Source organism: Asparagus officinalis, chromosome 8 (assembly GCF_001876935.1).
Source record: "Asparagus officinalis chromosome 8, Aspof.V1, whole genome shotgun sequence".
Lineage (NCBI taxonomy): Eukaryota > Viridiplantae > Streptophyta > Magnoliopsida > Asparagales > Asparagaceae > Asparagus > Asparagus officinalis.
The window spans coordinates 11,197,594-11,213,745 of NC_033801.1; the positions used below are offsets into that span (position 1 = coordinate 11,197,594).

General features: G+C 43.1%; 1 protein-coding gene across 1 annotated transcript; it reads left to right on the forward strand.

Moving 5' to 3' along the window:
• On the forward strand, positions 7 to 15,811 carry LOC109820098. The gene is given in 4 exon segments (XM_020386168.1): positions 7 to 67; positions 13,497 to 14,576; positions 14,579 to 15,274; positions 15,356 to 15,811. Coding segments are annotated over 3 exon segments (1,326 nt in total). The 5' UTR covers positions 7 to 55; the 3' UTR covers positions 14,813 to 15,274; positions 15,356 to 15,811.

The window sequence follows — 16,152 nt, forward strand, 5'->3', positions numbered from 1 at the left end:
GGTGGTGGGAGAAGGAAGCGTCAGCCCAATCAAGAACGCGCCTTGGGATCAAGTCATGCTTCACACGGTAAGCTTTCTCATTTCCAAGTTCCGACCTTCAAGTTAAAAAAGAGTGATCTTTTGTATAACTAGTTTTGTTTTGGCTGAGATGAGATAAAGATAAGATGGAAATTGGGGCTGCATGCTTCATTTATATGTATGACGTCCTAATTTTTTAGCACTTCATGAACTTCACTTGGTACTTGCTATTGATGTCCTGGTGGCACCGCAAGGCTGATAAACATGCATAAATTAGTATTAAGATCGTTCACCGCCGCAGAATTATAAATACACGAGAAGATGTTACACCTAGTTTAGCTATAAACCCATCCGACTCTACGGGGTATAGTGTCGAAGGTCTCTATCACGTCCTCGCAAGCTGACCAGTCTTTTCATGGGCCAAAAACCTGCACTCACGCAACAATATCAGTTGTTGTACTTTGGTACCAAGGTTTACACTGTTTTTAACTTTGATACCCCAGCGTTTTTTTCCTTCTTTTTTGACCCTTTGATACTCGTAAGTTTTAAGCCTTTTCTAACTTTGGTACCCCAAAGTTTTTCCTGACACTTTGTACCCCAAAGTTTACACCTTTTTAAACTTCTGTTTTGACACTTTGATTCAATGGTATCCCAAAGTTTGAGGTATCATAGTTAGAAAATGTGTTAGGGTATCAAATTTAATATAAAAGTGTGTAAATTTTGGGGTTGTTGAGAAATTACGCAAATTCCCCTATAACCAGATTTATGAGAAAACGAAATAAATGTGGAATAATAAGACACGCAAATTTAACGTGGTTCGGCACAAAATTGCCTATGCCCACGGGCTGCTGCAGATCTTTGGCTAAGGGGAGAAAATTTACAAACACTCATAAATACTCGCAACCAAATTTCACTCTGAAAATTACTCTCAATTTTCTCTCACTAAGTGCTGCCTCTTAATTTTTCTCACTGAGTGCTATCACTCAATTTTCTCACTAAGTGCTCTCTCTGATTTTTCTCTCACTTAAATTGATGCCCAACACTCTCTCTCGGATGCTTCATACACATTTCTTTTCTCTCTTTGTCAACAAAAGATGCTCATCCTTTCCCCTTTTTTGTTTTCTTGCTCCTTCGGTGGCTTGATTTTGTTGACAAAAAACAAGGCAGCCACAATTTTTTGGTGGCTTTCGGTGTGTGAATATTTGACCAACAATCTCCCACTTGAAGACTGATTTTAATTTGTCTTCACATCTCGATCTATGCAACACCTCTTCCCTGGTCTTGATACTATTGCAGGCCAACTGAAGTTGAACACAACTTCAGTTTGTCAGTAGTCACCGTCTTTGTCAGCATGTCTGTCGGATTTTGAGCTTCATTGATCTTTTCAAGTTTTAAAATTATCTTCCAGAAGTGACCGGATAAAATGATACCGCATCTGTATGTGCTTCGTTCTGAAATGAAAAGACGGATTTTTCGCTAGATGAATAGCACTTTGACTATCGCAATATAAGATATTGTCTTCTTGTTTCTTGCCTAATTCATCCAAAAAACTTCGAAGCTAAACCATTTCTTTGCCGGCTTCTATAACAGCGACATTCTGCTTCAGTTATGGAGAGAGCAACTATCTTTTACAATTGAGAAACCCAACTCACTGCAGTGCCTCCTAGAGTATAGACATACCCTGTAGTGTTCTTTCTGATATTAACATTTCTTGCTAAATCAACATCCATATAACCTATTAGCATTGTATCTTCACCTTTGAAACAAAGTGCTTTATCTGTGGTGTCCCGTAGATATCTGGGGAGCCATTTGACTGCTTCCCAGTGTACCTTGTCCAGATTATTCATGTACCTGCTAACAACTCCTACTGTTTGAGCAATATCTGGTCTTGTACAAATCATGATATACATCAAACTTCTAATTGCTGAGGCGTACGGGACCTTCGCTATGTGTGCAAGCTCTTCCTCTGTCTTTGGTGACTGCTCTTTGGAAAGTCTGAAATGAACACCTAAATGTGTACTCACTGGTTTAACATCTTGCATATTGAACCTGAAGAGTACTTTGTTAATGTACTCATCCTGTGATAACATCAAAGTTCTAGACTTAGTGTCTCTCTTGATCCTCATTCCAAGACTTCGTGTCTGTTTTGCAGCGTCAAGATCTTTCATTATGAACTATTTTGACAATTTTTGCTTCAAATTTATAATCTATTACAGATCTGAACCTGCAGCGAGCATGTCATCAACGTATAACAATAAAATAATAAAGCTATTGTCAAACTTTTTGAGATAGCAACAATGATCTGCTTGGCATCTAGTAAAATCGTTGTTGCCCATAAAGTTGTCAAACTTCTTGTACCATTGCCTGGGAGTTTGTTTTAATCCATACAAGCTCTTCTTCAAACAACATACTAGATTTTTCTTGCCTGTCTTTATGAAGCCTTATGGTTGCTTCATATAGATTTCCTCCTCTAAATCATCATGAAGGAAAGCTGTTTTTACATCTAACTGCTCAAGATGTAAATTCTCAGCAGCTATAATTTTCAACACCAGTCTGATTGTAGTCAGTTTCACGATCGGAGAGAAAATTTTATTGTAGTTAATACCTTCCTTTTGCCGAAAGTCTTTAACAACCAATCTTGCCTTGTAGCGTTTGTTTCCATCATGCTCTTCTTTGATTCTGTAAATCCACTTGTTATGAAGAGCTTTCTTACCTGGTGGTAATTTAGCTAAGTCTCACGTCTGATTTGACATAAGCGATCCCATCTCATCTTGCATAGCAGACTCCCACTTGACTGAATCCTCCACTTGCATTGTTTCATCATAACACTCCGGTTCACCATTGTCAATCAGCAACAAGTAGTACAAAGAAGGCAAATAACACTAGATTGGCTTAGGAATTCTGGAGGAGCGTCTCACTCCTAGCGTACTTGGTTCTTCTTGAACTACTTCAGGATTAGTATGAACATCATTTTCAGAAATCTCCTCAAATTCAGCAAATTCTTTTATTTCAGCTTTTGTACTGGAGCTACTTGATTCTGTAATTGATTTGTCTTTATACATCACATTCTTATTAAATATGACATCTCTGTTTCTGATGATCTTTCGATTTTCATAATCTCAAAATCGGTAACCAAACTCATCACACAATAACCAACAAAAACACATTTGTTAGATTTGGCATCAAGTTTACTTCTTTCAGCAGAATTTATGTGTATATAAGAGATACAACCAAAAACTCTTAAATGCGAAAGGTTTACCTCTTTTCTGCTCCAAGCTTCTTTCGGTATTCCACCATCCAAGGGAACTAATGACCCACGGTTGATTAGGTAGCTTGCGATATTGATAGCTTCAACCTATAGGAACTTGGGCAAACCGGCATGTAACCTCATGCTTCTGGCATGTTCATTCAAAGTTCTGTTCATGCGTTCCGCTACACCATTCTGTTGCGGTGTCATGGGAACTATTTTCTCCATCTTGATCCCGTTATTTGCGCAAAATTCTTTTAATCTACTATCTTTGTACTCTTTTCCATTGTCTGACCTCAACCGTTTTATCTTCAAACCAGTTTTATTTTCCACCATAGCCTTCCATTTTCTGAAGGTATCAAAGACTTCTGATTTCTTCTTCAGAAAATAGACCAACACCTTCATTGTAGAATCATTAATGAAGGTGACATAGTACAGTGAGTCTGTAAGAGATGGAACTAGAGATGGCCCCTATATGTCGGTATGAACCAACTTTAACTTTTCTGTCTTGGGTGTCTTTTTAATTTTTGCAAAACTGATTTTTTTTTGTTTGTCAAAGATGCAATTCTCGCATAGGCCGATATCTACGTTCTTCAGATCCGGCAGCTTCCCTTTTGATAAAAGTGTCTTCATCCCTTTCTCACTCATATGTCCAAGCCTTTTGTGCTATAGGTTTGATTTTTCATCTGTATCTGTTACTGTAATAATATTCTCTAAGTTAGAGGTTACATAGAGAGTACCACTTTTCTTACCTCGAGCAATGATAAGTGCTCCTTTGGTAATCTTTCATTCATGACATGAGAATGTTGTACAGTAATCCTCTCCATTAAGCTGTCCCACAGAGATCAAATTCCGTTTAAGGTTAGGATTATGTCTCACTCCTTGCAGCTTTCATGTGGTCTGATTTGATAATTTTAATCGGATGTCTTCCTTGCCAACGATCTTCAAGGTTTTATCATTTGCTAGATGTACCTTTCCGAAATCACCGCTGACGTAGTTCTCCATGATTTTTCGATATATGGTGGCATGGAAGGATGCCCCTGAATCAAGAATTCATGATTCAATTGGACAGTTGACGCTTAGAATCATAGCATCACCTCCTTCCTTGGTCACGTTGGCAGATTCCTGTGTGCCGATATTTTTCTTCGGTGTCCAACACTCCCTCTTGAAATGACCCTTGTCATAATTATAGCAGTTGAAATCTTTCTTTTCCGATCTAGATTTGCTCCTTCTAGATTTTGATCTGTTGCGATTTGAACTTCTTTCTGAAGTTCTCCCCTAGATTCCGTGTGTAAGGCTGAGGAGATTGATGCTTCACCTGATTCTCTCCGTCGGATTTCTTTACTAAGAACCAGATCACGAACATCATCAAATTTTAACTTATTGCTTCCCGATGAGCTACTCACAGCTGTGACGGTAGCATTCTAACTTTCTGGTAGAGAAGACAAAAGTATTAATGCTCGTACTTCTTCATCAAACTCAATTCCAATTGAACTCAATAGGGTTGTGATTGTATTGAGTTCATTGAGATGTTGAGCTATCGATGCGTCTTCTGTTATCCGTAAATTGAACAACCGTCTCATCAAGTAAACTTTGTTTGAGGCAGAGAGCTTCTCATACATGCTGCAGAGAGCCGCCATAAGATCCGTCGTGGTCTTTTCCTTTGCTATGTTGAAAACAACATTGCGGGATAACGTTAATCGGATAACTCCAAGGGCTTGTCTGTCGAGAAGAGCCCACGCTTCATCCTTCATGTCATCTGGCTTATTTTCTAAGAGAAGTTGATACAGCTTCTTCTGGTACAAATAATCTTCGATCTGCATCTTTCAAAAACCGAAGTCCACACCATCGAACTTCTCAATTTTCACATTTCCTTCATTTGCAACCATCGCTGCCACTCGAATCTGGCACCTTCTGGAACGTTTCTGATTGTTTCTGCGAACCACCGCTTTTGCACCGTGTATTAGAACACTGCTGTCGACGAACCAGTATCGCAGACAAAATTTTGCTATTCACGAAATTCACTATTTATGTGAATAGTAATTTTGTAAAAAATTGACAGACGTCACAACCAAAGCTCTGATACCAGTTGGGAAATTACGCAAATTCCCTTATAACCAGATTTACGAGAAAGCAAAATTAATACGGAATAATAAGACACGCAAATTTAACGTGGTTCGGCACAAAATTGTCTTAATTTTCTCTCACAAAAATTTACAAACACTCACAAATATTCACAACCAAATTTCACTCTGAAAATTACTCTCAATTTTCTCTCACCGAGTGCTGCCTCTCAATTTTTCTCACTGAGTGCTATCACTCAATTTTCTCACTAAGTGCTTGTAGGGTGAAAAATTTGATCTCCCGAAAACAGGGAACTTCGTTTGTATTGATAAGAAGGCTTATTACAAACTAATAAATCAAATGTTTACAACAGAAGCGGAGGGAAAGCCCTCCTTGTTTAACGTGGGTTCCTTGGTGACGATAGGACGCCTCGCTCGGTGCTCGTGCCGAGTCTGCTTCCCTTGGACGATCCGATCGAAGTTGCTGCCGGAGCCTCAGTTCTCAAACGAGGGAGCCTTTGGCAAAGGTCCAGGTTCAACCTTTGGGAGATTAGCCAGCAGAATATGCAACAGCCAATCCCCCTTTCTTCATGCTGCTGAAGATGGGTTTTAACAGGCAAGGGATGGCATGGGCTATCCCTTGATTCATGGGATTTGACCACTAATAGAGGTGAGGGAGATAGCTTGACTGCTCCTTGAATTATGGGATGTGACCACACGTCGTTCAGAGATTGACCACTGATGTAACTGTTCCCATACTCCAAGTGGGCAGTTGACAGTGAGCTGGCGAGTCTGCAGCTTGGGTCTGCAGGCGAGCTTAGGACTGCAGGCAGACTTGGGTCTACAGGCGAGCTTGCAGGCGAGCTGAGTCTGCAGGCGAGTTTGGGACTGCAGGCAGACTTGGGTCTGCAGGCGGATTTGAGACTGCAGGCGAATTTCGAGTTGCAGGCGAGCAGGCAGACTTGGGTCTGCAGGCGGATTTGGGACTGCAGGCGAATTTGAGTTGCAGGCGAGCTCCTGAGCATGGATTGAAGAATAGGCCGTAACTTTCAAACCGTAAGTCGGAATTGGACGAATTATATATGAAAATCGCCTATCTCGACGAGATGGAGCCATCCGAACCGAGCCGATTCGCTTCCTCCGTTTTGCCAAATTCCTTACGGTTTGGGAGATATCTGCGTTTTCCCCTTTTTCGCTATTTCGGGTGAGGTTTTAGCAGTTTTGTTCTGAACTTCTCTGATAAGGATTTAAAGGCGATTTTTATTGCCTACAAAACCCCCTCCAAAGTTTTCAGACCTGAATCAGGCCGCATGGGGTCTGGAACACTTTGGATATGAAGTCCCGTAAAGTGATCCCTGCTCTTCACTCGCAGCTGATGATCGCCTTCTAGGATTTTGAGCAAACCCCCAGCTATCAACGGACTTGATTTGTCTTTACCAACTGCCGTTTGAGTTGGACTAGCCATGCTCTTGCCCTTAGCATGGTAAGTTGTCGAGGAGTCTCTCTTAGGCTCAATGCTAAAATTTCTCCTCTATCCTTAGCCTTTCGAGGCGTTTGGATTTAAGGGAGCAGTTTAACCTCGTATACCAGTCGGAGGGTAGGAGCAGTTTAGACTCATGCACCAGTTGGAGTGTAAGGGGGCAGTTTAGACTCATGCACCAGTTGGAGTCTAGGGGGGAAGCTTATCTTAGGGCAAAGATGAAGACGAACCCTGATTTGTCTTCTCTTGGGGCAAAGACGAACCCTGAAATAGCAGCACATCGCATAGTAGGCCACTATCAAACAACAACGCCTTTTATGGGAAAGACGGTGCTGGGAGAATCAAATCGTTCAGGGACGTATGAGTGTGACGATTGATTGGACAACATCATTTGCGGGAATGATGGTGTCGGCTATCAGAGGTAATCGTTAACATGATAGGGATTGCCGCGATCGGAGCGACTTTGAGGACCTACCATCCTTTTGAAGAGGATTGGTAAGTTGATTTGTCAGAGGTGACCGTTAACATGACAGTGGGGGTCCCGCCATCCTATTGAAGAGGATTGGCGGGGGATTGTGGCTTTGGTCCTAACTATCTGAAGGTTTGACCAAGTGGGAGTTTGATGCAGCCCACCTGAACTGCTAGTCTCGCCTGTTTTGAGCGGTTCGCCATAACCGGGAACCTGGCTCAAGAAGTGGGGCTCGCCTAAACTGTTAAACTTGCCTGATTTGAGCGGTTCGCCGAAACTGGGAACCTGGCTCAAAGAGATGGGCTCGCCTAAACTGTTAAGCTCGCCTGATTTGAGCGGTTCGCCGAAACTGGGAACCTGGCTCAAAGAGATGGGCTCGCCTAAACTGTTAAGCTCGCCTGATTTGAGCGGTTCGCCGAAACTGGGAACCTGGCTCAAAGAGATGGGGCTCGCCTAAGCTGTTAAGCTCGCCTGATTTGAGCGGTTCGCCGAAACTGGGAACCTGGCTCAAAGAGATGAGCTCGCCTCAACTGTTAAGCTCGCCTGATTTGAGCGGTTCGCCGAAACTGGGAACCTGGCTCAAAGAGATGAGCTCGCCTCAACTGTTAAGCTCGCCTGATTTGAGCGGTTCGCCGAAACTGGGAACCTGGCTCAAAGAGATGAGCTCGCCTCAACTGTTAAGCTCGCCTGATTTGAGCGGTTCGCCGAAACTGGGAACCTGGCTCAAAGAGATGAGCTCGCCTCAACTGTTAAGCTCGCCTGATTTGAGCGGTTCGCCGAAACTGGGAACCTGGCTCAAAGAGATGAGCTCGCCTCAACTGTTAAGCTCGCCTGATTTGAGCGGTTCGCCGAAACTGGGAACCTGGCTCAAAGAGATGAGCTCGCCTCAACTGTTAAGCTCGCCTGATTTGAGCGGTTCGCCGAAACTGGGAACCTGGCTCAAAGAGATGAGCTCGCCTCAACTGTTAAGCTCGCCTGATTTGAGCGGTTCGCCGAAACTGGGAACCTGGCTCAAAGAGATGAGCTCGCCTCAACTGTTAAGCTCGCCTGATTTGAGCGGTTCGCCGAAACTGGGAACCTGGCTCAAAGAGATGAGCTCGCCTCAACTGTTAAGCTCGCCTGATTTGAGCGGTTCGCCGAAACTGGGAACCTGGCTCAAAGAGATGAGCTCGCCTCAACTGTTAAGCTCGCCTGATTTGAGCGGTTCGCCGAAACTGGGAACCTGGCTCAAAGAGATGAGCTCGCCTCAACTGTTAAGCTCGCCTGATTTGAGCGGTTCGCCGAAACTGGGAACCTGGCTCAAAGAGATGAGCTCGCCTCAACTGTTAAGCTCGCCTGATTTGAGCGGTTCGCCGAAACTGGGAACCTGGCTCAAAGAGATGAGCTCGCCTCAACTGTTAAGCTCGCCTGATTTGAGCGGTTCGCCGAAACTGGGAACCTGGCTCAAAGAGATGAGCTCGCCTCAACTGTTAAGCTCGCCTGATTTGAGCGGTTCGCCGAAACTGGGAACCTGGCTCAAAGAGATGAGCTCGCCTCAACTGTTAAGCTCGCCTGATTTGAGCGGTTCGCCGAAACTGGGAACCTGGCTCAAAGAGATGAGCTCGCCTCAACTGTTAAGCTCGCCTGATTTGAGCGGTTCGCCGAAACTGGGAACCTGGCTCAAAGAGATGAGCTCGCCTCAACTGTTAAGCTCGCCTGATTTGAGCGGTTCGCCGAAACTGGGAACCTGGCTCAAAGAGATGAGCTCGCCTCAACTGTTAAGCTCGCCTGATTTGAGCGGTTCGCCGAAACTGGGAACCTGGCTCAAAGAGATGAGCTCGCCTCAACTGTTAAGCTCGCCTGATTTGAGCGGTTCGCCGAAACTGGGAACCTGGCTCAAAGAGATGAGCTCGCCTCAACTGTTAAGCTCGCCTGATTTGAGCGGTTCGCCGAAACTGGGAACCTGGCTCAAAGAGATGAGCTCGCCTCAACTGTTAAGCTCGCCTGATTTGAGCGGTTCGCCGAAACTGGGAACCTGGCTCAAAGAGATGAGCTCGCCTCAACTGTTAAGCTCGCCTGATTTGAGCGGTTCGCCGAAACTGGGAACCTGGCTCAAAGAGATGAGCTCGCCTCAACTGTTAAGCTCGCCTGATTTGAGCGGTTCGCCGAAACTGGGAACCTGGCTCAAAGAGATGAGCTCGCCTCAACTGTTAAGCTCGCCTGATTTGAGCGGTTCGCCGAAACTGGGAACCTGGCTCAAAGAGATGAGCTCGCCTCAACTGTTAAGCTCGCCTGATTTGAGCGGTTCGCCGAAACTGGGAACCTGGCTCAAAGAGATGAGCTCGCCTCAACTGTTAAGCTCGCCTGATTTGAGCGGTTCGCCGAAACTGGGAACCTGGCTCAAAGAGATGAGCTCGCCTCAACTGTTAAGCTCGCCTGATTTGAGCGGTTCGCCGAAACTGGGAACCTGGCTCAAAGAGATGAGCTCGCCTCAACTGTTAAGCTCGCCTGATTTGAGCGGTTCGCCGAAACTGGGAACCTGGCTCAAAGAGATGAGCTCGCCTCAACTGTTAAGCTCGCCTGATTTGAGCGGTTCGCCGAAACTGGGAACCTGGCTCAAAGAGATGAGCTCGCCTCAACTGTTAAGCTCGCCTGATTTGAGCGGTTCGCCGAAACTGGGAACCTGGCTCAAAGAGATGAGCTCGCCTCAACTGTTAAGCTCGCCTGATTTGAGCGGTTCGCCGAAACTGGGAACCTGGCTCAAAGAGATGAGCTCGCCTCAACTGTTAAGCTCGCCTGATTTGAGCGGTTCGCCGAAACTGGGAACCTGGCTCAAAGAGATGAGCTCGCCTCAACTGTTAAGCTCGCCTGATTTGAGCGGTTCGCCGAAACTGGGAACCTGGCTCAAAGAGATGAGCTCGCCTCAACTGTTAAGCTCGCCTGATTTGAGCGGTTCGCCGAAACTGGGAACCTGGCTCAAAGAGATGAGCTCGCCTCAACTGTTAAGCTCGCCTGATTTGAGCGGTTCGCCGAAACTGGGAACCTGGCTCAAAGAGATGAGCTCGCCTCAACTGTTAAGCTCGCCTGATTTGAGCGGTTCGCCGAAACTGGGAACCTGGCTCAAAGAGATGAGCTCGCCTCAACTGTTAAGCTCGCCTGATTTGAGCGGTTCGCCGAAACTGGGAACCTGGCTCAAAGAGATGAGCTCGCCTCAACTGTTAAGCTCGCCTGATTTGAGCGGTTCGCCGAAACTGGGAACCTGGCTCAAAGAGATGAGCTCGCCTCAACTGTTAAGCTCGCCTGATTTGAGCGGTTCGCCGAAACTGGGAACCTGGCTCAAAGTACTCCAAGTGGGCAGTTGACAGTGAGCTAGCGAGTCTGCAGCTTGGGTCTGCAGGCGAGCTTAGGACTGCAGGCAGACTTGGGTCTACAGGCGAGCTTGCAGGCGGGTGCAGGCTGTTTCGGCGCCTGTCCGCTCATTCGTACTGTGGACGGCCATCTGACGGGCCTGGAGTATTGTGCCCTCTCCCTTGATTTGTGGGATTTGACCACTGATGTAACTGTTCCCATACTCCAAGTGGGCAGTTGACAGTGAGCTGGCGAGTCTGCAGCTTGGGTCTGCAGGCGAGCTTGCAGGCGAACTGGGTCTGCAGGTGAGTTTGGGACTGCAGGCGGACTTGGGTCTGCAGGCGAGCTAGCAGGCGAACTGGGTTTGCAGGCGAGCTCAGGTGCGCAGGCAGACTTGGGTCTGCAGGCGGATTTGGGACTGCAGGCGAATTTGAGCTGCAGGCGAGCTCCTGAGCATGGATTGAAGAATAGGCCGTAACTTTCAAACCGTAAGTCGGAATTGGACGAATTATATATGAAAATCGCCTATCTCGACGAGATGGAGCCATCCGAACCTAGCCGAAGGCTTCGGTTCGCTTCCTCCGTTTTGCCAAATTCCTTACGGTTTGGGAGATATCTGCGTTTTCCCCTTTTTCTGCTATTTCGGGCGAGGTTTTAGCAGTTTTGTTCTGAACTTCTCTGATAAGGATTAAAGGCAATTTTTATTGCCTACAGTGCTCTCTCTGATTTTTCTCTCACTTAGATTGATTCCCAGCACTCTCTCTCGGATGCTTCATACACATTTCTTTTCTCTCTTTGTCAACAAAAGATGCTCATCCTTTCCCTTTTTTGTTTTCTTGCTCCTTCGATGACTTGATTTTGTTGACAAAAAACAAGGCAACCACAATTTTTCGATGACTTTCGGTGCGTGAATATTTGACCAACAGGGGTATCCTAGTGTAATAAAAAAAAGAGAAAGAAAAAAGAAGGGCATCAATAAAAAAAGAAAAAAAATGTAAACTTTGGCATATCAAAGTGAATGAGAACTTTGGGGTATCAAAGTTCAAATGAATGTAAAGTTTAGGGGTACCATCTTTAGAGTGCACTTGAAATTCATAATTGGTGGGCTTTGAACCTGAGTTGTTCTTATATCAAGTCAAAGGTCCCTTCCGCTACCCAAAAGAATAAGTAAATACAAATAAAATAAAATCCAAAGTTAAGGTGAGGGTTATAATTTTACTCTTAACATATAACATGGATAATAATGAAAATAAAATAAAATCCAAAGTTAAGGTGAGGGTTATAATTTTACACTTAACATATAACATGGATAATAATGAAGGAGAGAAAGGCTAAAAGAGAATACCTTCTGTAGTCCATATTTCAGTCACATCTCTGTCTTGCTCCTGCCATAAGAAAGTTGCTTAGTGTTTGCACACACACAAGCCCCGCCCACACACTTGTTCCTGTCAGCACACTCGCTTTCCACATATAGGAGATACTGTTATGAGGTGACATTGCATTTAGCAAATTGAGTCGTCAAGTGACAAGAGTAATGAGGTCAACATTGCTGAAAAGGATTAATGATGTCATTAGTACTAAAAAAGAGTAATGAGATCAACACTGCTAAAAAAGTGTAATGAGGTCAGCCTGCTTCGATGTGACTAGCGGGATGGGTGTCATGATTAGTCTATGTTCACTAACTCATTCAGTGACCTCATATTCATTTTTCTATATATAAACATTCATAGTTACATATCTACACACATAACCGGATATTTTTGAAGTGGGAACTCATGGCAAGAACTTCTGCAAGTTCCCTAAAGCAGCTTCGTTTCAGGCCGCATGAATATGCGGACGAAATTACAATCTTCTAATCTAATAAGAACAAGAAATCTTTCTCGACCAATCTCTTCGCCCCTCATTCTTTTCGGATTTGAATTTGTTCCTTTGGAATTTGGGCTCTTCTATTCTCTGCTCTTTTCAACCTAGCACGTCACCTAAACAAGTAGCACCATCTTAAAGGAATAAGAACGGGAATCATTTTACCTTAGGGTTTGACATCTACGGTGGTAGGCTGGTAGCATAAGGAGACTAGGAATTTGGCTTCAAAATTGTAACAATAGAAAAAAAAGACTTCTTTTGTCCTTTTCAGCACAACAACTACTGCACACCCTTTCTTGAAGGTATTTTGGGGTTCTGTACTGCTGAGAGCCTGTTGTTTAAGCTCATGATGCGCATCTGATTTTCGCATTTGGATTATAGACATCCACCTAAATCCTAGAGATGTAATTATTTTAATGTACTTATTTTTTCAGGACTAATAAATTATCCATTTCTATTTTGTAAGCTTTTCTAAAATTTTACCTTTTTCAGTATTGTATGGCATCATTTAAAAGCTTTAAATTCAATTATTGCATTCCTATGATACACATCTCATGTATATGATGAAAATAAATACAGTTTTCAACCAGTGCATCTGATTCCATTCTTTCTTTTATTGTACCCTGTGTAGGCAAATAGGCTGAAATGGGTGGATGAAGGATATGAAATGCTCGTCTTTACTGACAAGTCCATCAAGTTTGATGATAATACACATCTCATGTATATAATGAAAATAAATACAGTTTTCAACCAGTGCATCTGATTCCATTCTTTCTTTTATTGTACCCTGTGTAGGCAAATAGGCTGAAATGGTTTTCAACCAGTGCATCTGATTCCATTCTTTCTTTTATTGTACCCTGTGTAGGCAAATAGGCTGAAATGGGTGGATGAAGGATATGAAATGCTCGTCTTTACTGACAAGTCCATCAAGTTTGATGATAATACACATCTCATGTATATAATGAAAATAAATACAGTTTTCAACCAGTGCATCTGATTCCATTCTTTCTTTTATTGTACCCTGTGTAGGCAAATAGGCTGAAATTGGTGGATGAAGGATATGAAATGCTTGTCTTTACTGACAAGTCCATCAAGTTTGATGATAATTTGGATATTCTCCAAATGGAACTAGCCCATTCTGATATGTTGGTGATTGTTGCAGTTAATGATCACAAATCAATTGTATGGCTCCAGAAAAACAGTCAATCTATCCCAAATGTTATCTGCTTCGAGTCATCTCTATCTCTTAGCAATAAACTTGGAGGAAAATTTATCGAAAACCGAGGACAGAATATATTCGGCAAATTAGCTGATGTTGCAAAACTGAGGAGTGGTAATGAATCTTCAGACATTGTCAAAACTGTCTCAGATGCTTGGAAGAGGCATAATACTGATGATATTAGGTTCTGTTTACTAGTTATCATCAATTCTTACATTAAACCCGTGCCGACACTCAAGAACTTAAGGGCAAAGGGATTATCCACTATCAGTTGTATGCTTAAAAATTGCAGGACCGAGATATTGGACTGTTTATTTGATCCAAACTGCAGGAAAGCACTGCAATGTTTAAATGCATGCTCGCCAACAGATCAAGTGTGCAACTACCGCTGCATTGCTTCTTATGAGAGTCCATATTTGGAGGCCTTCTCTCTATGTGTTTTGCAGAAGAACAATTGTCTTGAATTAGATGCTGAGATTCCAAGCAAGCCTTCAGTATCTCCTCTAACTATATACAGGGGAGAGGTCTTGAGCCATGAAATTGCAGAAGATCTCTTTGTTGGTTGGTTAGGGAGTTTGGAATGGAGCTGGCGGGTAGTAGCAGGGCAAAATCCTGCATATGATCAGTTTCCTTGTCAATACCAACTGTTCTATAGGGGAAAAGCAAGAGGATCATTTTGGTACGAGCCAGTTTTCCAAGTAAAGACCCTCGAAGGGAAGCTTATTTGGAGGCGGAGAAAATATCGTGTGAAGAGGGGAAATATTCCTGGTACATTTTATTTCAGTGTGCTGGATAATGGTGTAGTTTCAAAGGAGTTTTGGACGATAATTGATGTTGCAGATGATTTTAGCTGGGGTTTGTTTCATTACAGTGGAGCAGCTGCGGCAGCTGGGGGCTTTCATACACAGGGGCTGTGCTTGTTAGCCCAGATGGGAAATATCCACCAGAAATGTCAAGGCAGAGGGTGATTTCGGCTTTGGAGAAGTGTAGTATAAAGGAATGGGAGCTTTATACGGTAGATAACTGTTTGTGTACTGGTGCACCTTTAGGAATTCCCGAGGGTTCAAGTTTACATTCTAAAATTCGTCATGACTTGGAAGATAGGCAGGTCTCCAGCACTAGATGATAAATATGGCTGTTAAAAGGTCCCTTCCACTGCACCAAAACTTTGGAATTGTGGTGAAGGTTGATGGTTATAATATTATACTATTAACATGTCTCTGCAGCTTGAGAGCCATCTTCATGGGTTTAAAGCCCGGACTGTCTAGTACATTTTTGAAAGTCAGTTTTAATGTATATCGCTGATACCATATTGGAGGTTTCTTTTACTATACCAAATTTCTGAAGTTATGCTGAAGGTTGACGTTTATACGAGAGTATACTCTAACAAGTGTGCTAATGGTGAAACCATACGTATAATTGAGATCGTTTCACTTATGGTTTCAAATATTGATATGAATTCTCGGGCAGCCCAGATTTATGTGCATTAAAGTCTCACATAAATATAGAGGTGACTGATGGATACAACCTGAGCTGGATACTGCATTAGGAAATTCATCACTTGTACCATGCTCGAGGTCTACATAAGGTGCTCTCCTTCTCACCATTCTGATGCTGCATTTAGAACATTGGATATTATTTACCTAGTTTAATCATGTTAAACATGTAGATAAAGTTACCAACTGGCAACTGCTCCATCAGCAGCAGAGGATCTTGAGCTTGATTCGGTCATTTAAGGATGCACCTTATTTCTTATATAGATATTTCCTGTAGTCTGATTGGGAAGGATTACTTTTTAGGAAAAATTTGGAGTTCAAAGTTAGCATATAACGAGGAAAGGCAATTTGATGAAACTTGTGCAGATAATATCAGTAATTCAAAATGTGATGAGTACAGCATTCCTGTTCTATCTACTAGCATTTGGCCTGTTTGTTCTGAGGAAAGGTGAGGGGAAAGGCAGTCTATCAAGAATTTGCTCCAGGTTATGTTTCCAGTCGATGGTACTCACATTGAAACATGACTTATATACTCTTATAATTTTCATCTGATTTTCTGGTTCTTTCTTCTCCTTTCTTCTACTTCTATGTAACAATGATGCTGCAATAAAACAAGGTCAGATGGTATATATATCTCTCTCTTTATCGGTCTTCTTGATTACACATACACATGAATACTTGCATGCACACATCCATCAATGCAGATTGATCTACCAAGGGAGAGACAATGCAAAGACCGAAAACATGAACCGGTATTATACATTGATCATAATAATGCTATTCAACATCTTAAGCATTTGGTGCTACTACTAATCATTGTATGATGTCCGTCCTAATTGTTAGGGTCCGTTGAATATCAACATGAAGCTTGTATTCATTCATAATGATGTTTACTTCTCAATTGCTTAATCACTCAACACAATTATGCACGATCTGGTATGGCTGTGATGATAATAATTTGTTCGGTACT